Source organism: Saccoglossus kowalevskii, chromosome 9 (genome assembly GCF_978046115.1).
Source record: "Saccoglossus kowalevskii chromosome 9, keSacKowa6.1, whole genome shotgun sequence".
Classification (NCBI taxonomy): domain Eukaryota; kingdom Metazoa; phylum Hemichordata; class Enteropneusta; family Harrimaniidae; genus Saccoglossus; species Saccoglossus kowalevskii.
In genome coordinates this window covers 20,580,019-20,605,956 of record NC_140649.1, presented here as the reverse complement: position 1 = coordinate 20,605,956, position 25,938 = coordinate 20,580,019, and the positions used below count along the sequence as shown (strand labels likewise).

At 34.6% G+C, this 25,938-nt stretch overlaps 5 protein-coding genes across 7 annotated transcripts in view; 3 read left to right on the top strand and 2 right to left on the bottom strand.

Annotated features, from left to right (window-relative positions):
• LOC100367423 (afadin- and alpha-actinin-binding protein-like) overlaps positions 1-569 on the bottom strand; it is a 34,979-nt gene extending 34,410 nt beyond the window's left edge. Inside the window, exon 1 of one of the 2 annotated variants that reach the window (XM_002736518.4) lies at positions 460-569. The gene's annotated coding sequence lies outside the window, so the exon portion shown is untranslated. The remainder of the gene's footprint in view (positions 1-459) is intronic. The other variant, XM_085503288.1, reaches the window with a different exon arrangement.
• Positions 570-1,086: 517 nt separating this feature from the next.
• On the top strand, positions 1,087-4,184 carry LOC144355708 (uncharacterized). The gene is made up of 3 exons (XM_085503773.1): positions 1,087-1,224; positions 1,859-2,024; positions 3,516-4,184. The coding sequence occupies exons 1-3, from the start codon at positions 1,164-1,166 to the stop codon at positions 3,850-3,852; spliced, it is 564 nt and encodes a 187-aa protein (XP_085359899.1). The 5' UTR covers positions 1,087-1,163; the 3' UTR covers positions 3,853-4,184.
• A 5,389-nt stretch (positions 4,185-9,573) lies between these two features.
• On the bottom strand, positions 9,574-19,481 carry LOC100367270 (uncharacterized). 2 transcript variants are annotated; one of them, XM_002736517.4, is made up of 6 exons: positions 19,184-19,481; positions 16,682-17,886; positions 14,229-14,301; positions 13,424-13,728; positions 12,842-12,964; positions 9,574-10,344 (listed from the first exon to the last, which is right to left on the bottom strand). In XM_002736517.4, the coding sequence occupies exons 1-6, from the start codon at positions 19,299-19,301 to the stop codon at positions 10,300-10,302; spliced, it is 1,869 nt and encodes a 622-aa protein (XP_002736563.2). In that variant the 5' UTR covers positions 19,302-19,481; the 3' UTR covers positions 9,574-10,299. The 2 variants fall into 2 exon arrangements, with proteins under 2 accessions (XP_002736563.2, XP_085359413.1); XM_085503287.1 differs by lacking the exon at positions 19,184-19,481 and adding an exon at positions 18,602-18,662.
• Positions 19,482-21,286: 1,805 nt separating this feature from the next.
• Positions 21,287-23,292, top strand: LOC102805088 (galactosylceramide sulfotransferase-like). Its single transcript, XM_006818683.3, has 3 exons — positions 21,287-21,398; positions 21,928-21,992; positions 22,315-23,292. Exons 1-3 carry the CDS (start codon positions 21,287-21,289, stop codon positions 23,278-23,280), a joined length of 1,143 nt encoding a protein of 380 aa, XP_006818746.1. The 3' UTR covers positions 23,281-23,292.
• A 526-nt stretch (positions 23,293-23,818) lies between these two features.
• Positions 23,819-25,175, top strand: LOC146738962 (uncharacterized). The gene has a single exon (XM_085503772.1). The coding sequence runs from the start codon at positions 23,861-23,863 to the stop codon at positions 24,419-24,421; it is 561 nt and encodes a 186-aa protein (XP_085359898.1). The 5' UTR covers positions 23,819-23,860; the 3' UTR covers positions 24,422-25,175.
• The last annotated feature ends 763 nt before the right edge of the window (positions 25,176-25,938 follow it).

The window sequence follows — 25,938 nt, the reverse complement described above, 5'->3', positions numbered from 1 at the left end:
TTATAGACTCAAAACAGGCAATGTTGAAACCAAATTATATGATGTTTTTATGGATCGAGTACTAATAAACATTTGGAAAATTGGCTTGATTATTTTACAAAGATATGGCTTCTTGTTGTTTTGTTGTGAATCAACGAACCGCGGAAACGTCAACGCTAGCTGTGCGGGGGATGCACGATTCAAGTTGACAGCTGACGATTTTTCTCTGTGACGCAACGTATTATCCATCAAAAAGAATGGTCGAATAAAAATATGGTAAGAATAACCTGGAGAATTTTGATTAAAAAAAATGAGATACTTCTTCAAATTGTTTTGTTACTATTACAACCTCACCTGCGGAAGTTGCTTTTCAAAAATTCTTTCCCGGTCGCCGGTTACCGACGAATTTTAAAAACAAATTTTGTTTCCAAACAGGAGTTATTCAGATACACCATTCATTCTAATGTAAGAAATGCTTACCTGTAACAAGAAACGTAATGTCGATAAGCTACGAATTTACGTCGATAATAACAACTGTTCACTCAAGCACGTTCGTTCGCTACCAGCACACCTTCTGAAATCCTATTTAGCATGTTTTGACGCATGCTTCTTGTAACACAAAATTTGATTCGTCGAGCGGTGAAGGCGCCATTTTCAAATTATCCTCGAACCAGAACATTTTAATATCACACGGTAATTCACACTTCTTTGCGTGTATAGTGGGGCTACTCCTCGTTCAGCTAAATTAATTACTTTATATACCAGTTTCTTTCCTGACAGCTTGAAGTTGGTTTATCAAAATTGCATGAAATCTCAAGATCGTAAAAAAGGCCGATAAAGGACGAGAGGGGTCAAGCCACGGTCAATTCTCATTTTGAACAACAATGGCGGAGGATTCAAATCGGAATGGAGCAGAAACGACAAAAGTTGTGATCGACTGTCTTGCAAAACTGATGAAAAGTGGTGTAAAAGATGTCTACAAATCTTGGAACTTCATGATATGTTTGCCATGTGATAAAACTATGGACTGTTCGAAATTTAAAGATTTTAAACAGATGTTGACGAGGCGGATCGAATCCAGTGCCATCAAACATGGCGTTATGAAGGTCGAACATAGAAGTCTTAAATTTAGTTTATTCCGAACGAATGGACGTAGACGGAAAAAATTCCCTGTGCAATGTCAGATGGATTGGACAGAATATTACCCATTGCTCATAGAACAGAGCGAATTTTACGAAATTGAAGGTACGATATGATAAACACACTTGACTTCTATATTATGTATGCCCCAATGATTTCCTGATTCCAAATTCTGGTCTGTGGCTACACCCAGATAACACAGTTGGGTGTATTCGTTCAATTTTTTCGTCCACAAAATATTCACCGAGCTTTCTATATATTATGGAGTACATTCAGTTATTTATTATGGGTTCCTAATGCTGTATGCACTAATATGTCATATATAAATTATAAAAAAGTATACATTCATGGAGTTACGATACCAAATACATCAATGACATTGCGTGAATGTTAAATTAAATCTACTGTAAAACCATTTATTTTCACTGACATTTAATTTCACTATTTTGATAATTTAAGCATATTCACTGGTTTTTAAGTTTATGAATTTGCCAGTGAACCGATAAGTTCTATTTTTATTTTACATGTTCATGTAGATTTAATTTAACACATTTTACTTATTAGTCAATATAGTGAAATTAAAACCCAACAAATAATTTATGCTGATCATACTGTATTTTGTTATTGTTTTACATTGTAATTTATTTTCAATTTATTCACTAGTGGTTTGTCAATGATACCATCTTTCATTTCCTTATTGAATACTAATTTTAAATATAATTCTTTTTCCTACATGTAGTTGTATGTCATTTAGATAAATCTGGACGATCAGCTATGAAGAGGTCCCACGCTGATAGTGAAGGCGGTTATGAGACAGACATTTCAGGCAGCACGTGTAGCTCCAGCAGAAAAGCCACATGTAGTATCGACAGTGGATCTGATAGGACAAGGTCTGACATGACAAGGTCAGTGTTGACCTTAATATCAAATGGAACATTCTATAGTGATTACCATCCCACTTCCCTGAATCCTGGTGATTTCGATGATGATGAAATACATTATCGTACTTATGGACAGTGGCTGTAAATATATTATGTAGGTTATTTCTCTCTAAATTTAAATCCACATCTATGTCCACATTATTATTTGAGAAACTATAATTAGCAACCAAAATTATTTATTATTTTATTTTAGATTTTGTTTTAGAAAATAAGTCACTTGCATTGATCATTAGGGCGAGAGAAATCTGATGTTAACAATATTAGGAAATTAATTTAATACTCTCAATTTATGACTCTGATTCTGATGACAGCATAGCCCCTGAGCAGAAACTTTACTCATAGTATATAAATAAACATTATGTAGAATTATTTAACAAATGGTGCTCATGCTGTAAAATTCCTGCGCAACAGGTGGTTCCCGAAATTCTCAATTCAAGTTTGATGAAACAATGGTATATTAGCAGTATAGCACATAGTTTACCCAGCCAAAAAACACTGGAAGACAAGACAGCTGACACACTTCTGTAATCTATCCCCTGTTGTGTGGGAAACAATAACTTGTCATAAAAAAATCAGACTTGTATTGATGATGCTAGACATAATTTACATATTGTGTGGATGCGTTAGCAGTTTTGCACCAGCATGGCGTGTGCCTTATGTAGGCAGTCTTTGTCTTAATTAAGTTGTAGTGATAACAGGGTGTAGAGTTTGTCTATACAGTCAGACAATGCTTCCTTTCATTGATTGTTGTTGTCAAAGAAACTTGGTCTTAATCTTGATCATCAAATCAGTCTTTGTCACCTTCTCAGAAAATAAACTTAACACATGGAAAATGTTGTTAATAATTTCATTTGCGGTTTTCATTTTCACATTTAGTCTATCTTTCCCTATTGCTTTTTGAAACTATTTACTACAAAAAACTTCATATATTTTGTACATTTTTAATTTTAGACAAAATTTTTAATTGCCTTAATCAAAGTACTGTAGAATACTTTATTTTCACTTGGAATTTATTTTCGCTATTTTCGCTGAAGGGATGATTCCGTGAAAATAAAATCCAGCGAATATACATTTTTTCCTATATTTCACATTAAGCTCATCAAAAATCAGTGAAAATAAATTCCATACAAAACACCCAAAAAGCCTTTTCAGCGAAAATTAATTCCAGCGAAAATAAAGTATTCCACAGTAATTGAAAAAGTTTATTTTGGTAAGACATAATGAAAGTTTACTTTCGCGTTGAAAAAGTTTGCTCACAAGTGTATTCAATTCTACTGATCTTTTATTTTCTAGTGTATTGTTTATAAAACTTTTACTCTCGATTGATCTCATGCCTAGTGTAGTATTGTGCAGATTGTGTTATTATTGTTTACCTTAACCTTATGAAAGTGAAGTACACTCGCAAGACAAATCATCCCAATTATATTAATTGTTGTATTGTATATTTTCTTCCAGCAAGGACATTGATTTACCGCTCAACAAGAAAGCCAAAAAATCAGGAAACGTTACAGTATTCGTCAGCTCGCCGGATGGTGAATTATTTTGCTATAAACTGAGCCGTAAAACACAATTAAAGGCAATTTTCAAAGAGTACTGTCTCCGTACTGGACACAAGCTGCATGCTTTACGGTTCATGCATGAAGGGGAGTTGGTGTTTTACGAACACAACGCGGATTTCTATGGAATGAAAGACGGTGATATAATTGATGTGTATTTTCAGACTGCGAATAATAATACGCACTCTGATTCTCAGAATGATACAAAAAGTCAAACTAAGTCGTGTCAGTTCTGAAGCCGAATGTTCACTCATTGAATAATCCGCAGTCTTCTCGTTATTGGTTTTCAGTCTGGTTCTGAAACATTTTTGACAGTTCAGTGTTCACTTCAATATCATGAATCGGTTCTATATACCAAATAAGATTATTATCACGCCATTGCAGGAGGATTAAACTGTAGCTGACAAATCTCACCTACACTGTTTATATCAATATTATTTATTTTTTAATATTGCTTTAAATGCCACCTTTCTTTTTATAAAAGAGAGATAACTTGCCTCTGTGTTAAATTTGCTACTTTGTGAGTTACTGGTACCATAAAAACTTGAAAAGTTATATTTAGAATCAATTTTTGTTGAGTATTGTAGTTACTGGTACACAGTAAATGTAAATTAAAACATCACATTTAATCATTGCATCATGTTGAGATAGGTGCCGAATACACAACACATGTAAAAATCATTGTTAGTATATATGAAATTTGTGAGTCACTCAATGGCTGTGAGTCAGCTGTAATGAACAACTCCTATTATTCTTTGCTACAGTAAGATAATCCAGGTACACTGAGTAATACATAGTGACATGGAAATGATTGAAATTATTCCATTTCAAAATACAGTGTTTACTGGTATGCTCAGAACTATGTCAGAAAGGATTGTTTTTCAATCAAGGCTATTTTAATAAAACAAAAACAATTTATTCTTTTTCAATATTATTTTTATATTAACTCAAATAATTAATGGTTCATCATGTATGTGGATTATTTACTATTTTATTAAATTTTCTCGTCAAAATTCTTGCCAGCATAATAACAAATTTTAACTTTAACCATTGGTACACTGTATGCTCGTATTACGATGCCAATCAGATTTTTCAGGTTTATGTGTCATGCAATAAACACACACTGGGTAAAATGCAGGGCTCCCACTATCAAGTGGCTGAATCAAAAATAAATTTGGCTAAATGTTTTACAATATTACTCGTATATGGTCCCGAATTTCATAACAAATAGTGACTTGATGACCAGTTTGGCTAAAAGTATTTTCACCCTATAGGAAGGCTGTAAAATGTATATAGGATGTAGACATGTAAACAATGCCTAGACAGCTAGAAAATGCCATACTTGTAGGCCAAGATTAGACCACATGATGAAAGCTGAGATTTTGTCAATTTACGGTAGCACCTGTTATTGAATGAAACAATATTTTAAATTTTCAGTAAATTTATGACAACAGCTTGAACAAATAAACTAATCAGCTATTATAGTTGCATTAAGGGGAGGTGCCCTAACAACGTGATATAATTTATATAAATAAAACCACACTATGTATATATTTACCCACTGTCTAATCACTGCTTTATATCATCATTAACCAACCTGCCATGTTAATGATTATGTAATTTATTCCTAGATTTGTTTATAGTTCATTACTGATATTATTTTGTATATTTTCGTGAATTTCTATGCCATTATTGATGATGATCCCAGTAATGTTTTGTGCAATTTATTGATTTGTGATAACTGATTAATTAATTTTGTTTATGCCATCTTTGATGCCAATTCATCGTTGTTCTGTTGTTTTAAGTTTCACAGTTTATACTGTAGGTCACAAGGGGTAGAGCTTTCAAATTGTATCATCTGATTCATGTAGATTGATAAAAGCCGTCAAAAATCGTATTGATTGGGTTTATATTTCGTGATTTGTTAACCAGTAATTGGTCTACTTTAATAGACAGAAACACTTCAGTTTTTCAAACATGATGCAAACATGGTACAGTATCAAACAACAATACTAAAAATTACATTTTCTCGTCTATATTGTATCTTTTAAGGTTGGTGGTCGTTGCGCTGTGCCAGATTCAATATGCGTAGCATTAATACACAATGTTTGTTTACTTAAAATTCAAACACACGCTATGTGATGACCACCGCCATTTAAGTCCAATACGCCAGTTCTAAGTTATCATAACCCACAACAATGAATCTGTGAGAATTCATAAATGCCAGTGAATGAAAATTAAACTTCAAATCAAATGAGAAGCGAAAATGATCACAAAGATTGTAACATGCGAAAGGGGGGGGGGGTGAGGTTGTGGTGCTGATGGACAATGTGCTGTCATGCTTGATGTCAATATGACCTTACAATGAGAAGGATATAGTTTATGTGAATTATACCAGTACAACTCATTTCAATCTAAGCATATACTATTTTATTGCTGTAATGAAATAGAATACATGCAGATTTATTGATCTGTGTGAAATAAAAATGTAAATTATATACCTGTGTGTGCTACTCTATATTTGTATCAACTATTGTCGAAAAAGAACATGAATATTAAAGTGACATTATAATTTGTATATTATGTAAACCAGTCTGTAATATGACAATGTCACATCCACTCGGCCTGCTTAGATGTAAGACAATTCCATTTTGTAAAAAAACAACCACATCTGTATGCAGCAAGTTGAATAATGAATTCATGCTGCAAGTTTCCATGAGATGGCAGAGGCAACAGTAGCATACTGTACAGCTAGTTTAGTTCATTAAAAAAAAAATTCTTTTAATGTTTTGCTCATGAAACAAATTCTAATAAAAAATTGTGTACATACCAGTAATACACTATTTTCTTGTGTTATGAGTGAAATTGAATGGCAAAACAGGACAAAGAAAGATCACTGTTGTTAAAACATCACATGGGATTGGATCAACATAATAGTATTTTGGGATATTTTCACACTTCTGTTGTACACATTTGATGAGGGTCAATTTTGATGTAGTAAGGCTATCTCAATGCAATATTTTCCCTCTCAAAGATAAACTTTTCGACATTGAGCTATAAAGAAATTTGAGTTCCGACTATGGCTTTCATGCAATATCTCTCTGTGAATGGAAAATTACTTATTATTCTCTCTTGTTAGACAGAGTTAATTTCGCCACTGCATGTATATATATTTGTTGACGTGAAGTACAGCCATCTTGGATACAGCATCTTCTGGAAAATTCTTCTCTGCAGCAGTGTTTTCATTAGTCCTTGGGAACTTAATTTTACCTCACTACATCTGTGCATCTATTCACACATGTATCTTAGACATCTTACATTCTAAACACATATCATACAATACATAAGCACATTCAGTTGTTCTATAATCCAATTCAAAATGATCAACTGGCGGCCATTTTAGTATCAGCAATTCATTAAATTCACCAGATATCAGTTGTGCATGGACATAGTTCATTTAAACTTGGTATGTCCTTTAAACATAAATTCTTGATGAACAGCATTAATTTTCCCAGATCGACTACAAAATATTTTGTTTTAACAAATCCTGGGCCAACTCTCAGACATGCCTTGATAAATCTCATTCAACGCAAATGCACAAAAAAACTGGTGTCAGTTTGTATAATGTCAGGCATGGATAGTAAGAGGTACATTACTTGGGGTTTGCAACTACGGTGACATGATACCAAGATCCCGTTTCAATTTTGCTCTCGCATAAGCGTTCCAACTCAGAAAAATGCGAATGCGCATGCCCGAGGTAACTAGGATACTGGGATGTCCAGGTGGATCAAAATCGCTGCTCATGATATGCCGGATTACGATAACTAGATTTTCTGTACATTTTCGATGTATAACATTTTTTCACTATGAATGTGGTAATACATGTTTTATTGTTTTATTACAAACCGCCTATGCATGTCAGAAGGTAGTAGCATCAGTCTCGCTATCTACGAGATGAGACTTGAATGGGATCTTGGCATGATGTCCCCAATACAGTACTATGCGCGTTGCAAACCCCAAATAATGTACCTCTTACAGTAAACACATGAATGTCTTGTATTGGCCATCATGTAACCAGCAAGAACAGTAAAACCACTGATGTAACTCACCGGAACCATCATCATCCAACTTCAATTGTCACATTTAAATTCTTTTTTTTCTTCCGCAATAGGTGATTTTCCGAACAATTGCGAGATCTCGTGAGATGCATGAAAGACGCGCGTCGAACGTCTGCCGATTTGATTTTGAACTAGAATTTCTTTATTTCGTAGCTTACATTGACCGGCCGATCTTCGACAGAGGAATATTGCTTCCGAATACCCTCACTTAATCGAAATTGCCTATCATCAAATGTGGACAGCACATTATTAAGCATGGAAATGTCCTCCAAAATACTTTCGCGTTTGTCGAATCCCACGTGATGTTTGATGCGACTACGACGCTATGACCTTTGTTTGTCCTGTTTTTACGTTCGATTTCACGCATAACGCGTGATTCTCGCAGTGGTCTATTGGAAAATGGTCTATTGCATGAAATCTTTCATAATCAACCCTTTTTAATTGGGAAGTCTGAAGTTTAGCTTAAAAGAGATCACTTTGAAACGATGACTTGTTTCTATACTGCAGTGTTATTAATTCTCAACAGACTCTGTAATGTGGCATTGAGTTTAGATTTTTATCTGGGTATTCCCTTACTAACAGGCAAATTTTGTTGTGCCAGGCGACAGTCTCGGACATTGAATGTCACTGTTGTTACTCCTGACTTTTTTTTGTATGTGCAAATTGCAAGTGCTGACACATAGTGCATTTTGTCACAGAAGTCATTTCATGTTAGGGAATACATGACAAGGCTGTGTGGCCATCTCTCTATCAAATGGCAATTTTAATGCGCTATCCTGGCTGGCGTCAACCAGGCTCGACGAACACAAGCACCTATGGACCTTAACCAAGGTTGCCCCTAAGTCGCATTTGTTAGTGAATGTATCTCAGCCATAGGATTTGAACTTGGGTCTACCGGTCATGATTCTGACGTGACAACCACTAGGATACCAGTGACCAGTTAAACCCAAAATGTCATTTAATGGACACTGAATCAATAGTATTACTCATTTTGAACACCTTTGAAATTCACATACCGGGTACTGTAAAATACTTTATTTCCGCTTGGAATTTATTTTTGCTATTTTCGTTGAAGTGATGATTCAGGGAAAATAAAATTCAACGAATATACGGTACCTTGTTTTCTACATGTACATGTATATTTCAAATACTTTATTTCTGCTTGGAATTTATTTTTGCTATTTTCGTTGAAGTGATGATTCAGTGAAAATAAGTCAAACGAATATACCTTGTTTTCTATATTTAAACATTCAACTCATCAAAAATCAGGGAAGTAAAAAAATTCAATACAAAACAGCAAAAAAACCTTTTCAGTGAATATTAATTCCAGCTAAAATAAAGTATTTTACAGTATTTTAAGATCAAATACAGCAAAGGTTTTTATTATGATTTCCAATTTGAGCATAATACATCAGTGTGTGATAATATAAGGTTATTACGAGGATACCTCAAAGTATGCACAAAGACAGTACAGCTGGAATGTCAATCGACGCACAGCAGAGGTCAATGCGCGGCGTACTGTCTGAGTGCATACTTTGAGGTATTCTTGTAATAACCTTATTATTATACATCTTTTCCTTCCAAGGATACACCATGGGAATGCCGAAATTCAAAATGTTTAGAACAGAATCAGCGAACTTCTTTGTGTGGAGTCCGGTCAAAAATATGGTGGCAGCCATGTTTGTTTTTATTAGAGGACGCTTACACGTGTAATCATTCCATATTTGGAATTCGCATTTCCTAATATGGTAGGATGAAAATACCCCTTAAAATACGGCAAAATTACGGCACGCTGTAACTTATGACAGATGTATAATAATAAGTCATGTTAAGTCATGGTAAGCTTTCAAATAATAATTCATTTATGAGCACTTCTATTAAAGATGCATTTTTCTAATAAAGCAAATATGGCATCTCAAACATGTTTTGTTACTGAATGTCAAATGAAACAAACAATATAAATCGAGTTAGAAGAAGCAAACAACAATTGGTAGGTATATTTCGATTTATTTACAAAATTCACTGAACAAACCCCGAATTTCCAACCAGAAATAATTTGTATTACTAAAAAAATAACATTTTAAAGTAAAAATGTTGATTCCATAAAAACTGTCATTTAAAATAATTAATCCATTTAATTTTTTTAAGTATTGGTTACGTGAATGTACGTACATCTATTTCCTTCAATGGAATAATAAATAAACACTACTGTGGTAGTCATTATGAAAGTACCCCGGTACTCCTGAAACAATAGACCAAGATGTGCCCAGCGGCTAAATGTACTCTCCTAAATCCCAGAATTCGTTTTATTATTAAAAATGAGTTAATATACGCTACATTGTATATTTCTATATTTAGTCACTGAAAACACATGTGTACAACATTCAGGCAGTGTCACAAAGTTTAATATGATTGACGAGCGGATAGAAAAACAAACCGCTGTTTTTTTTTTTGGGTACACCAGTGCATCACACAATACTGCTTCGCTTTCTTGGCACTGTCATCAGTTTTATCACGAGATAGTTGTAACTAACATCGGTTTGAAGAATAGTCCAATGTTGCTGACTACAGTCCAGGCATGATGTACGCAATGTTATCAAGAGTAGAAACCTGTAAACAGCAATGTGTAAAATTATTACCGGTATATGGTTTTCATGCAAAAAGCAAAATTGGCATTGATTGAAGTATTACTGCAGTTAACAAAAAAAACAAAACAGTTTGTTGTGATATGTTTGTAAAATGCTTGCACTGTTTTGCAATATGTTACATGCAAACAGTTTTTGTTGGTTTGATTGGTGAAGACAGTAGGTTAGAATAGATTTCATGGATTTATACATTCTTAATTACAAATCAACAAAAATTAAATTGGCCTAGTGCATGAGTCAGATTCTGGTTCTTTCTGGGGATACAAATTTCACCATCAATATAAAAATTTATTATGTATTTTTCAACCAAAATTGCCTTAAAGTTTTGATTAAACATGGCAAAAATGTTAGTTTTTATATACCAGTATGTCAATACACCCAGAAATTACCAGGATGCATTTTATTTTATGTGAGTGTATGAATCTATAAACTGTAAAATACTTTATTTTACCTGGAATTAATTTTTGGCTGAAAGGACTTTTTGGCTATTGCATGGAATTTATTTTCACTGATTTTCGACGAGTTGAATGTAAAATATAGAGCAAAAGGTATATTTGCTGGATTTTATTTTCACTGAATCATTCCTTCAGCGAAAACAGCGAAAGCTAATCCCAAGTGAAAATAAAGTATTTTACAGTAACAGTAGAAGCAGGACTGAATACTTATTAGGAAGGGTGACTTTGAAAAGAACATCGTGAATCTAAGAGTGACAGGAACTGTGAAAACTACTGAGCACACAGCACTGATTTATTTCAAGCAGCTCGGAAATGAATGAATGGTCACTATCAACGCATTCAAAATACACAGAGCAACAGGAAACGCATCTACAATGTAACAGGGTATCCAGGCTATTAACTGCCTAGCACCGACCCTTTAACAAACTCAATCAATCAATGCACACAGGACATATTTGATCCCAGTTACAGTGTAACCATGGTGATGTATTAATTAACTGTACATCTTCTCGTCAGGCTCTCATCTATAATTGCAAATTACTGCAAGGTACCGGGGAAGGAAATCAACAAAACACTATAACACACAGGCACAGTGGATTCCTCTATTTCAGCTGAAAACAATCCTAGTCACATTGATTGTAACTTTCTTCATGGTTTTGACATTCTGAAGCAAGACAACAGGGAAGGGATGTTTCGTAGAGCTTAATTTTATTGATTCATTTCCTTCAGCCCAAAAGTTGTGAAAATTAAATTCCGAATGAAAATAAAGGAACCTACTGTAACAATACTGCGATTGACAAGCTTTATCATGCAAATTAATTTTTGTCACAAAAGCTATATATACTGGGTACTTCTAGTACGGGAAAATAAACATGTATCAACAATAAGATTCCGTCAATTACTGGTGTTAGAAGCAAGGGTAAGTAAGGAGGCATGTACAGTTTCGTTATTACACACACATGACGTTCAGTGATATCGCATAATTATCACACACTGCAGTAGATGATCGAGGATGATCAGGTACTGTATTTTCCTGTAGTGAGTCCAGTGCAGAGGAATTGACAATTTTATTAATACTGACTGTCCTTTATCACAAATGTCTTTTTTTATTGTACTGAACAGAGGGTGTCTCTCTAATACTTGAGGTATGGGATCTACGGTTGTGAAGTATTCTCATGAAGTTGTTGTCTTGATAAACTTTAAATTTGCACTTCATAACCATTAATATAGATCTATTGGGTCCATGTAACATGATACATGTACACAAGTATTCAATTGCATGGTGATGTGTTGAAATGTGGAAAATATTTGAGGAGTTGCAGGAAATTACAAACAAAATTTTGAGGCACATTGTGAATCCACCACACATAGTGGAATCATTTTCAAAAAAACATTAGAAAATTGAACAAGCAATCTTAATAGAAAACTGAAATGATCATCAAAATTTGAACGTGATGAACAGTACTGAAAATTGAATGTCTGTACATATTTCCAGCAATTAACATGAATTCAGATCATCAAATGCGTTGTATAGTAGTCCTAGGAGCCCAACAATGTTTTAGAATTGATCTCAGAGTGAAACAATCATCAAGAAATGCATAACTAAATTCTTCATTGGTCCTGTCAGTAAACTTGATTTTTCTCCATTTTAAGTGTCAGAATAACATTGAAAAGAAATTATAAGCCTGATTATTTACTAATGTGAAATACCTGGCTTTCAATGTCGAGTAGTGGGTGTGTCAGTATTTACACTAACTACATTGAATAACATTTGATACAATGACCCTTTGATTACACAATTATGTTCATCACTGTATATGTCCATGTATATCCACACTTGCTTAACGTGGACAAATTTTGTATACGTGAAGAACACATTGGCATGTACTGAACCCATATCAAATACACATGGGCATGACCACCAACTCACTACCAGAAAAGTTTGGTTCCAATATGTTATGAATATGATCACTATAAACCATTTACGTAATGACAATGTTTTCATACCTGTGTTTTCTGAATACATCCATCTAATTCTTTAACTTGTGATGTTAAACCAACCAGTGGTGTGATGGCACATAGTGTGGAATCCAACAACACTGACAAACTACCGTGCACTTCTATGTTACCCTGATTGGCAGAAAAATTCAAATAGTCAAAAATAAATCCACTCATTGACAATAAATTTGTTCCAAAAGACACAAAAAATTAAAACATTTCCAAATATATTTTTCCATGATATAGTTTTTGACAACGACAAACACATTTGAAAATGTTGATACATATATATCTTGTTGTGAAGTACCAAAAGCTAGTCTGTGGATTCTGACAAGTTTATTGATCAGGAGTGCAGTGTATTATGCATTCACTACTTGTAGCTTTAACCTCTTGACCTTTGACCTTTTAAACATCAATGTCAACATGTGTCACCTAATTTTATCCAAACTTTGACCCATGGGGAAATTATTCCATTTGATCCGAAATGAACAGCGAAAATTATACTATATAATAGAGAAATACATATAGAGAAGGCTATATACATGTACGTCAGTGTAAATAAAGGAAACCTGCCTTTAATATCAGTCGTACCTGATGTTCTTGTAGTCGGTTGCCAACTAGACTTAATGATTCCCCCAATAACTTGAGATGGGCAGCCATATCAATGGGCTGAGTGTGAGCATCACTGCTCTTCATTGGACTGCCAGACTTTCTGGCTGGACTTGTACCTCTCTGTTTTGCAGCCTTATCTTTCAACTCTTGCCGATTCTTGGACAGGTTCGGAACATTTTTGTGTTTTGTTTTCTGCGCTTTCTGCTTCCTCTTCCATTTTGCTTTTTCTTTCTCCGTCAGTGTGTGCCAGATTGCTCCAAGTTTTTTGCTGATCGTGGAGAAGTCTAAATACAAGAGATCACATGCACGTCTTAGCAGCAGATAAGGAATCCATAAAAGGACATAGTACGGTACATTTCAAAGGTACTTGCGGGAACAACATTTTGTGAAATTTTCACTGTTGCAACATCCTATGACTTTCCATCCCCTAGAAGTTAACTTTTTTTTTTTAGGAAAAACTGCATCAAAATGTTCCTAGACTTGAAATGTACGAATCAGGTTCAAATAAAAATATAAAACATATTATGCATTTGTATATAGAGGATACGATATAAGTGATCCTACACTAGTACGGTAAATGAAAAAGATATAAATTAGTTACCGGTATTTTGCATTTAACAAAACATAATGAAAATTCCTCCAACTTTCAGTTCACTTTCACATAACCATGTGCAATACCAATAAAAGTAAATAGGGCACATGTATATATCAGGAACACAATGAAGAAGAGCCCATGTTTGATAAATAGGGATGATGGGTATACTATAGAGGGATAATCACTTGCCTATACCAGGGTTGTCAGCCACGAGTTTAGATCTATAATGATTACACCACAGCATGTAAGCGGACAGCGGTTTCTGTCAGGTATGGTATAAAAATAACAATAACTTTAGTAATATATAATAGACAGGAGAAAATATTAAATCAACTGTGAATGGAATTGGTTATACTATCACCATATTACATGTACATACATATAACATTACAAGCCAGAAATTTCCAATGAATAACAAGTACAATCAATGAAAAACAAGCAGCCTGTCGGCTGAGATAGCTCCGCTGTTAGCAATGCACATGGCAATTAAAGAACAGAAGATATCATTAGAAAATGAACAAATCTGAAAGAGGTCCACATGTAGTACCTATTATTTATAATATCAAAGCAATTGGACTTGCAGTTTTCAACAAGAAGTCGAAAATATCAGTTTTTATCAAAAATGACAAAAATATTCACCAAAATTAGAAAATTAAAGATATCATTACAAAATGAACAAATCTGAGAGAGGTCCACATGTAGTACCCTATATAGGTAATATCAAAGCAATTGGACTTGCGGTTTTTAACAAGAAGTTGAAAATATCACTTTTTACCAAAAATGACAAAAATATTCACCAAAATTAGAGAATTGAATATATCATTATGAAATGAACAAATCTGAGAGAGGTCCACATGTAGTACCTATATATGTAATATCAAAGCAATTGGACTTGCGGTTTTCAACAAGAAGTCGAAAATATCACTTTTTACCAAAAATGATAAAAATATTCACCAAAATTAGAGAATTAAAGATATCATTACAAAATGAACAAATCTGAGAGAGGTTCACATGTAGTACCTATATATGTAATATCAAAGCAATTGGACTTGCGGTTTTTAACAAGAAGTCGAAAATATCACTTTTTACCAAAAATGACAAAAATATTCACCAAAATTAGAGAATTGAAGATATCAACATGAAATGAACAAACCTAAGAGAGGTCTACCCAAGGTACATATACACCAAGTATCAAAGCATTCAGGCTTGTAGTTTTCAAGAAGAAGTCGAAAAAGTAAAACATTGACACGGACGACGACGACGGACAATCACTCATATGATAAGCTCCGCTCGACAAAGTCGACAGCGGAGCTAAAAATATTGGAAAACTTAATGAATTAAATTAATATTTTTTTTATATTTTTATATCACAATTATTAAAATTATTCAGCTGATGACATTTTGAGATGTAAAGGAATAAAGAGTACCAGAAAAAACAAACAAAAATTACTATTTTGCCACTTCTCCATTAAAGTTCTGAGTGCTTTATCTGCCATATTTTTACGTGCTTCGTTGAATTCACTATTTGCATGTATTGTTACCCTCAGATATGTACATGTCTGTGAATTGATGCAAGTATTATTTTAACCTTCTAAGTAGAAAATGTGTAACTAGTCTTTAACAATATTTAATTGAAACTTATTTTTTTTTTTTTTAAATTAATTTGTCATTTTGTGGAGTAATCATTCAAAATCATTCAGAGACTTTTGTAGACCGCTATTTGTTGTTAATATCAGGACCAGATCATCTGCATAAAAAATGGAATAGACATTTGTTGCTATTTAGTTTAACAGGATCAGTAGATTCATCCCTTAGGACAAAAAATTATACCTCGGTACATGATGATTAAGGTACATGTTTTTATAATTTTATATAGATTTCGATTAATCCCATGTTTGAGCTGTTTATAGAACAATCCCTGTCCCCATACCATATCAAAGGCTTCTTTGGAAGTCTACAAAGCAGGTGAAGAGTTTTCCATTTTGTTTAAGATACTTATGAACAATAATATTGGAAATAATATTATTTTCCTCTGTGAAATAGTTGAGTCTATTATTTATGATTATACAGAAGGATTTGCCAATGCAGCTAAATACAGAAATGTCTCTGTAGTTCCCTAGCTCAGTCCTATCACCTTTTTTTTTATAGATATGACTAATAACACTAATATTCCAAATATCAGGATATTCTCCTGTATTTACAATCAAATCAAATCAAATAATTTACATCGTGGTTTAATCAAGTAATCTGAACCACACAGTTCTTTAATTGTTAACTTTATTTCTTTTTCACTTACTTAATGTTTTGTTCAGATTTTCTTTATTTTCTAGGATGTTAGTTTCATTTATTATGTCATTTTGAAAGTCAAATAATTTTTCTGGTGCAATTGGATTATTATGATCCTCATTTGAGATTCTTAAATTGTTAATGATTTTTCAGAATTCTGTAGAGATTGCTGAGAAATAAGTAAACAGAGTTTAAAATGCAATACACTCCTACTGACTCACAATAACTTTAAATCAGGTGAGGGAAAACAACTGGCAAAACAGACTGAGCATCTTGAAAATTTCATTATCTTGGCAAAGACTGGGAACCAAGCAAGTATTTTATGCTCTCATACACTGTCACTTAATATAACATACCTTTTCTTTTTTCTCCTTTTTATCTTTTTTCTTGTCACCTTTCAGTTTTTTCCCCTTTTTGTCTTTCTTAGGTTTTAGTGGTTTACTGGTCTTTTTGGCAGTACTCGGCTGTTTCAAATGTTGCAAAGTGTCGTCATCTCCACTGAGCGGTTTTAATCCCATAGGAAACAGTTCACTACTTGGCATCGTAGATTGTGCCATCTCAAAGTGACTTTCACTATCAATACCAAACATATCATCATTTTTCTCATTAAGTTTGAGTTTAATTTTTACTTTGTCCTTGCTTTTGTCTTTGGATTTTTTTTTCTCCTTTTCTTTTTTCTCTTTCTTCTGTTTCTTCTTCTTCTCTTTAGTGGGTTTCTCATCAATTATAAGCTCGGACTCAAGCAACACATCTGGCTCAGTGAAACCATTTGAGGCTTGCCCAGAGTGTGATTTTTTTTTCTTTTTCTTTAACAGTTTTTCTTTCGTACCAGCATCAGAAACAATTTCTGCAGTCAACTCTGCAATCTCTCTCTCATCGCTGCTCCGTTTCTTTTTTTTGTTCTTCTTCTTTTTACTCTCCGGCACATCAAAATCTTCCTCAAAAATCAGCTTTGCTCTCGCTTGCATTTTTTCTTTCTTTTTCTTTTTTCTCTTCTCCAAACTTGTTGGCAAATCCGCTTCAGGAGAACTAATCTCATAAATGACTTCGGCTTTTTCTTTCTCTTTTGGCGACAATATCAGCTTTAACTTAATCCCACTTTCCTTCTCTTTGCTCGTGAAACTTGTTTCAGAAATAGAAGGAATCGGAGCTGGCAAACTCTTCTTACTTTTCTTGGACTTATGCCTAGCCTCAAAATCCATTTCCAAAAACGAACTCTCTTCAATGTCACTTCTCTTTTTTTTATCCTTTGATTTCTTGCTTCCTTTATCATCTCTATCTTTCCCCAATGTTATTTTAACATCAGGAATTTTGGCTTCTGAATATTTATACCTACTGTCTTTTTTACTGCTTGATCTTTCATCAATTTCTGCATATACATCAGTGCTGGGAAAACTACTGGCAACTGAGCTTTTCCATTTTTCAAAATCATGATCAATGTTCTCAGCTTCCAGCAGCTTTGCCGATTTCTTCCGTACCCTTGTTGGCCTGTTTAGAGTTTGTTCATATGAGGACCAGTCTCCAGTGTCATCTCCAGAATCAGGTGACATACTACTTTTGCCTAGAAATGAATATAATAGACACACTGATTAAACTAATTACTGTAAAATACTTTATTTTAGCTGAAATTAATTTTCGCCGTAAAGAGTTTTGCGGTGTTTTGTATGGAATTTATTTTCACTGATTTTTGACGAGTTGAATGTAAAATATAGGAAAAAAGGTATATTCGCTGGATTTTATTTTCACTGAACTATTCCTTCAGCGAAAATAGCGAAAATTAATTCCAAGCAAAAATAAAGTATTCTACAGTAATGAATCTGATTCTGGTTTTTTAATTAATGAAGCTGTATATGCAACTCACTTATATGTAAAATACATATTTTTTGCTCTGTAGTATTGCTGTAAATTTTGTGTTTTTTGTGTGCAATTTTAGATGTAAAATTTGTTTCTTCATAACTGTCATAATCTCCTCTAAAGTTTCTAAATGGTTGACCCCTGTACTACCATGCATGTAAGGCATGGCGTTAATTTGAGATCAAAAATAACTCATAAAATTTAAATTATGTTTTCAGTGTACAGTCATACACCTATAAACTGAAACGATCAGAACATTGACCTGCCCTTGTCTCACGAACACGAGCAGATGACCCTGTCACCATTAACCTACCCGGTAGTTGAAATGGTGATCATGCATTGTTACCAGCAATCTGCAATAAATCTTACAAAACTGAGTGGGATGAATAAACTAGAAAGTTATATGCATTTAATGAAATTACCATCTTGTGAGCATGTCATCACGCCAACCACCAGCATTTATTTGTTTACTGAGAGACCACACTGCAATGTAAGTTGGCATGGTAATATGAAATATAAAGAGAACCAATATACGAACTCCACTACTAGTTGACAATAGCGTTTTTTGTTATTTTGTAGTTAATTATTTCTGTTGCATGTCAAGTCAGTACTTTGGGCTCATTGTACATGCAAACAACACCTGATATACCCGTAGTAAGGGACAGACCATTACTGACACTGGGGTGGATATATATATATTAACATCAGTAAGGGACAACCCAATTCTCCCTAGAATCTACATACTTCTGCAGATTGTTTGTGCTGTTATATTTTTTTTCCACAATCACGATCTTTAGTTTTACTCCACGCACCTCAAAAAGACTGCCTCAACCCTTATATGTGTACAAAGCCAGTCTCAAATACCCACTGACAGCCACCACCCCCCACCCCCCGGCACAGTTCGAATATAAATAAGGCTAGCTGCAGATGACCTCACACCAATCACAGATACTTGCCAGGCGGATACTAATGACGCACATTCACAGGTTGACGCTGTTACTTACTAGTACTGGCAGATTCCGTAGTTCTTTTTGATCGTTTCGTTGATTTCTTCTCCGTTAAAAAATCGGCGTCCTCGTAATCCGACGTTCGTCGCCGTTTTACACTTTGGCGGCTGGACATGATACTAGACGCACACCTTTAGATATTTTTACAAATCGAGTTCGATTCTCGTAGCCTTGATGTTAAGATCACTGCAAATAGGCTGGCGGATTTTAGTAAAGCCTTACTGAAAGACCTATTTTTCAGTTCAAACGACAATGGGTACGCGCTATGTGTCAAAACAATGACGCCATGTTTTTTTCAACTAAGAATTATGGGAAACAAAGTAAAAAGTTGGCTCGTTCTGTGAGGGCAGTGTAATTTTTTACTGAGCTAGTCGTGTAAGGCAGATGATTCTAAAAAAATCAAATTAATAACTAAAAATAAATGGAAAAACCTTTTTGAGCAAACACGTTCGAATGAGTCGTTAGATTTCCAGAATTATATTTTACTAAGCATCAGAAATACAACTTCCGCGATTGTGTTATTATAACTAAGTGTTAAAGTATGAAAAATGAATTTGCATTGTATTACTCCACCCTTTCCCAATGCGCGCTTGATAGCAAATTAGCCACATTGCGGATATACCGCGGATATTAAAGTTGATAGCACATGCATGGCACAGGCGTCGCCTAGAATTCGGCTCAAGTACGTGAGCAACAGTCATAGAGCCACAGGTTCACGCTTACTGTACACAAATCATAACAATTTTAATATTTCGATTAGTAGATCAAATATTTTTTTTTTGCATACTAGTATGCTAAATGTACACTAAATTATAGCGCATTGGCATGGTGTAGATCTAGCTATGACTGTACAAGATTATAATTCCGATTACATCAAAATCTTTACCTGATATAACACAAAATTATCGTGATACAATCGACACTTGGTTTTAACAACTGGTAGATTTTACTTAATCCAATACAGATACAAGTGTATGCACCTGAAGGAAAATAACTACTCTTCTGCTGTTTGGTTGATATATCTTGAAGTTCCTGTCTCAATCTGCAATGTGTGCGCATTGATTTCTAGCTTGATTAGAGCAGATCTGTGCGATGTTTATTTTTTAAAATTTTTCAAAATCAAAAATATGTTTTATCATTCTATAAGTTCCTAACTTATTTTTGCGATTTTTACCTATAAGGTTATTACGAGGATATCTCAAAGTATGCACGAAGACAGTACAGCGGCGGTATGCGACGGCGTACTGTATGGGTTATTTTATCCTTCCAACTATAAATCATGGGAATGCCGAAATCCAAAAAGTTTAGAACCGATATGTCGAACTTCTTTGTGTGGAGCACGTTTGGTTACTCTGCAAATTTATGTAGTTATTTAAAAACGAACAAAGCAGTTTTTATACTACAACTCACCTTAAATTTTCTGTCACCGTACACTGGAAATGTTGGTTTTATAAGCATGAAGACCAGAATAAAAACTATTATTCGTGGTACATTCTTGAAGCATTTTAAATGTGACACTTTCAAGTTGGATATTTTGCTTACTTGGGTTGCTGTAATTTAAATAGCGACCTCTGTCGACGACAATTGACGTATAGGGGTGAAATCAACATGTCACACACAACTTATTGGTTGTGTGAACGTTCGTTGCGGGAATATATCTCTGCAAGGCATTAATTTCTTTTGAAGAACAAATATGGATCGAAAACAACAAAACATTGAAACAACTGACCACCTTGCGCATGATTTTTTAAAAAAGGTATTTCATAATAATTGCTAAACGGACTGTTTTTAAATCTTATCACTATGTTGTTGTCATAAGTGTTAATTTATCAACAACATTGGGTATATTTTTTGGGAAGAAAGCGGAGGTATTTATTTTGATTCACGAAACGCAATATATAGAATAATAATTGTGTTGTCATAAGTGTTAATTTATCAAAAACATTGGTATAATTTTCGGGATGGAAGCGGGGGGGGGGGGTATTTGTTGGGGAATCACGAAACGCAATATATTGAATAATAATTGTGTTTTTTTCCACAGTATGTGTAACAACTTATATAACAGATACATAATAAAATCTCCGAATTTCACATTAAAGTATGGCAACCACCAAACGACTTAAACAATGTACACTGACGGGTTTACTCTTAACCATTATTGTATCGGCTGTTATTCATTATAATCAAGGACTTCATATAACCTATACGGAAGGTAAGCACCACGCACGTCCCTGGCTACAATATAACAATGTATATGTTAGTTACAGAAACCAATTTAATTTGTTAACTGATATAGAAAAAATAGGTTACTTTATGGTGAACCATGTTAGAGCGATAGCAAAATATATTACAAGATCATTTCAGAAGAGACGAGATAACCTGTTTGTGTAGTACATTAGTTGATATTATATTTTACAAGAAATAATACATACAATATCTTTATTTGGCATACACCCTCTATATGTGAGTACATATACATGACTCCAGTGACTTGTAAGCCCATTGGGCTTGGTGACAGATTTTTATTTTCAAGCTATGTATTTATTGAATATTTTCTTATTGTCACACGTCACTTTAATAAACAATACGACTACTACTACATTGGCCAGTAAGTCAATTAAAACACGTGAAATGTGTTCGTCTTCTGTTGCCGTATAAGAATGCAGTCTTCATCGTGGGTTGTAGCTAGAAGACATACATTTGCATAATTTCACTTCACCACCATTTTAATTTGTTTACAGCGGCTCTTGAAACAGTGAAGCGTCCTGTACGCGACGGAGACTCGGCGGATCATCGAAAGTCACAGGTATTGCAAATTCCCTAACACATATTAATAAAAATTATAGAACATAATGTATGTACACATAAGTGCATTCATTTATTTTTATCGTAATAAACAATCTCCTCTTCAATCTCCGTAACATTTTGTCTCCCAGCGTGCATAAGATATAATTTAGAAAAACGCATATTTTCTAGCAACTTATGGCACAATCGCTCGGACAGTCCTCGTATCGCAATTGTTTAGACATGGAACTCATACATTGCAAGAGTTTGAGTAAGCCAAGTATTGTCAATTTCGAAATATTACAGTATACTTCTCTAAATTTCTTTGTTCAACTTTATTACAGGGTTGGCTACTGGACACATATAGCAATGCGATGACGTATGACCATGCCAACACACAGTGCAAACAGGTGTCTAAATTCATCTTTATTAAGACCATAAAAACAGGTGGAAGCACCACAGCAAACATATTATTAAGGTATGGATTAAAGAACAATCTTACCATTGCAGAAGATCACGAGCAAATCAACAACTGTCCCAACTTTACCGCGATTGACTACAGCGCTAGCCACAGACAGTATAAGAGATCTCTATTAGAAAACCTTGTACCGAACGCTAAATATCTCTCTATTCTGCGATCCCCGTACACACAACAAAGATCGGTGTTTCACTGGTTCAACTTTCCGAGATCCTTAGGCAATCAAACTACATTTAGACAATTTGTGGAACACCCCGAACACTACTCCGACTTCATACAGATTCACCACCAACACAGGAATGGACAGATGTGGTTTATGATACCGGACTTCGATATGCGTCGACAAGCTAACGTATCGTACGTACAACAAGCCATCACATTACTGGACAAAGAATTTGACTTAGTCTTGATATTGGAATATTTCGATGAGTCGCTCATTTTGTTACGAAAACTACTGTGTTGGGAATTCGACGATATATTATACCACAGTGTGAATGTTCGTAACCCGACCGATGTAATAACCCCTTCAATGGAATCATCTATTAGGAAATGGAGCAATGCAGACGTTCTTCTGTATGAACACTTTAATCGTACACTGTGGAAAAAAGTGAATACTTACGATGGCGATTTTGAGGACGATCTGAACAAATTCAGAACCAGACAGCAACATGCTAGCAGTCAATGTACTGACTCCGACGTGAGGGAAGTTGACAGCTTCTGTTGGCGTCTTTTTGTTAATACGTACAAACTCCAGCGTGTTGCCTTGAAGAAACGGTCATTACAGAGAAATAAAATAAGAAATGAACGTCGACAGAAATGTAGACATGTGTAAATTACTCCTCATTATATTTGAGGTCTCCGCATTATTATTGTACTAATATTAGAATGAAGAATGAGGTTTTCAATTCGCTTTTCAATCACATTGGTATTTGCATTCTATTATAGTCCATGTATCGATTGTGTTAGTATATTGGAAGTAAATAGATGTGCTATAATTGCCTTCATTCAGCAAAACAAAATGCATATCGGCAAACCGTTTCTGAAACAATATTCCCGCCCTCCACATCTCCTAGAAGCAATTTAAGGCTAATTGTAACTTTATTGACAACGCAACTATATGTTAAAGTATGAGCAAAGATCAGCAAATAATGAACGAGATTCACCACATTTGACTTGAACAATTGCATTTACTACTGATATGACACCCTTCGTTTGAACACGCTGTATAATTGCATGCCAGTTTAGTTTCCCTGTCGATGAACATGACAGCAGTGCGTTAAAACACAAGGGTTAAACACCACTCATCGTTGACGAATCACTTACAAATTACCTCATGAATATACATCAACTGGAGGCGGACCATTCAGATAGGGTCATGTTAATATGTCATACGCGACCTTCGTACTTCCAAGATGGCTGCCGAAATGGAGCAATTTAAAGGCATAACACAACAAGCAAAAAAGTTTGTCTACACGCTGCATTTTAACTCAACGTCTCACTACATAAGTGCTGATTATTACGACACGCTCGATCGTCGCTTCACCTATGCAACAGTCCTAATGGCCACTCTGACATCCACAAGTGTTGGCAGTCTGATTACTGAGCATGTTCGTAGCGACGACAAACTTGCACTGAAAATGTCTACAGGTGCGATTTGTTGCAGCATAGGTTTGGCTTGTATTAGTAGTTTGAGTCGTACTGATCGGTCCCCGAAACTAAGATACACTCGTCATAAGATGGCTGCCGACAAACTACGTAGCTTGAGAAAGGAATTACAGCAGTGGATTGCGGTGGGCTTATTGAATCAGCCGATGTCTATTCCTGATTTGAACAAACAGTTTCGTCATTTCCAAGAGAGGGAGGCAGAATTAAGAGAAAACGAGGAATTCTTGATCTGTGAAGAATGGACATATCCCAAAGTTCATCGTACTATCGACATGGAATACCCGGATGAAAATCATCAAAATGAATGACCTATCACCCCTCCACGATAACAATTATGAGTGACTTTTTAGCAAGGCAAAAGTTTTGCAAAAATTCTTCGTATTAGGGACTGGACAGGAAGTACAGGGGGGGTAGTTCGGTGTTTTTTGGGGATGGGTCACTGATTTTTTGTGAATGTGTCGAGGGGAGGGTTACTTTAATCTGTGCATGCATAAGGAGGAGGGTCGTAATTGTTTGTGCAATGCAAGACTCATGACACAACACTAAATGTAGCCGAGATTTTATGCAGTCTGATTGACTGATTGTGTAACCTCAACAAACACCTATTCGTATTACTCATTCAGCAGTTGTATTTACATTGAATGACATGTTAAAAACTACCTATATTCAGAACTACATATATGATGAAGACCCACTGTCTGATGATGATTCTAATAATGAATCATCAGACAGTAATCAGATTGTAATTAATATGCAAATGCAACCTTTACACAACATTACTTAATACCCTGATTATTCAAATGTGATCTTTAAAATGTAATTATCTGAAGCCATGATTATGAATAATATTTGAATAATATTTGATATTTACAGTGGTGTGGATTTCTACTATAAAGGTGCAACCAGTTCTTTCTCATTCCACTGCAATGTTTGACTACAAGGCAGACCTTACTTCCCCACCCACTCTTCACAATATAATTGGCTTTCTTTGTTAAAATCTTTTTAGTGTAGATTTTATAGTATTTTTCATGCCAAAAATAAAGTTACAGACCAAAAGCATAATTCGTAATTTAGAGAGAATAAATGGCTGATCTAGTATCACCAGAAATTAGATGTATTAAATTACTCTTCTAAAACCGAAATATATGGTCAAAAATTAAACAGAATTGGCCATTCTTGCATTTTTGTATCGAAACCGAATTTCCTTTGTCTGGGCTCGTGTACAGAGATATAGTAGTATTGCCGTAAAGCAAGATTGCAAGCAGTCAACCATCTTTGACATTTGACCATATTCCACATTTTCAATAAACAAAATGGCTGGCAGTCAGACATATTGGATTGAATCAGTAAACCACTGCATGTGCATATGTCCCAGGTAAAGTAATAGGCACATATAAAGAATGAAAATATTGTGGTGTCCAAGTCTAGCAATTACAGTTGTGGTATGCAAGTTTTGCAAATTACAGTTGGGGTATTCAAGTCCAGCAAATTACAGTTGTGGTATTCAAGTCTAGCAAATTACAGTTGTGGTATGCAAGTTTTGCAAATTACAGTTGTAGTATCCAAGTCCAGCAAATTACAGTTGTGGTATTCAAGTCTAGCAAATTACAGTTGTGGTATGCAAGTCCAGCAAATTACAGTTGTGGTGTCCAAGTCTAGCAAATTACAGTTGTGGTATTCAAATCCAGCAAATTACAGTTGTGGTATGCAAGTTTTGCAAATTACAGTTGTAGTATCCAAGTCCAGCAAATTACAGTTGTGGTATTCAAGTCTAGCAAATTACAGTTGTGGTATGCAAGTCCAGCAAATTACAGTTGTGGTGTCC

Coding starts and splice junctions, on each gene's coding strand:
- LOC144355708 (XM_085503773.1), top strand. CDS start 1,164: ATGGATTGGACAGAATATTACCCATTGCTCATAGAACAGAGCGAATTT. Junction 1,225..1,858: donor CGAATTTTACGAAATTGAAG/GTACGATATGAT, acceptor TCCTACATGTAG/TTGTATGTCATTTAGATAAA. Junction 2,025..3,515: donor ACAAGGTCTGACATGACAAG/GTCAGTGTTGAC, acceptor ATTTTCTTCCAG/CAAGGACATTGATTTACCGC.
- LOC100367270 (XM_002736517.4), bottom strand. CDS start 19,301: ATGTCCAGCCGCCAAAGTGTAAAACGGCGACGAACGTCGGATTACGAG. Junction 12,965..13,423: donor ACCGACTACAAGAACATCAG/GTACGACTGATA, acceptor TCTGCCAATCAG/GGTAACATAGAAGTGCACGG. Junction 10,345..12,841: donor GATGTATTCAGAAAACACAG/GTATGAAAACAT, acceptor TGCTGTTTACAG/GTTTCTACTCTTGATAACAT.
- LOC102805088 (XM_006818683.3), top strand. CDS start 21,287: ATGGCAACCACCAAACGACTTAAACAATGTACACTGACGGGTTTACTC. Junction 21,399..21,927: donor TCATATAACCTATACGGAAG/GTAAGCACCACG, acceptor ATTTGTTTACAG/CGGCTCTTGAAACAGTGAAG. Junction 21,993..22,314: donor CGGATCATCGAAAGTCACAG/GTATTGCAAATT, acceptor ACTTTATTACAG/GGTTGGCTACTGGACACATA.
- LOC146738962 (XM_085503772.1), top strand. CDS start 23,861: ATGGCTGCCGAAATGGAGCAATTTAAAGGCATAACACAACAAGCAAAA.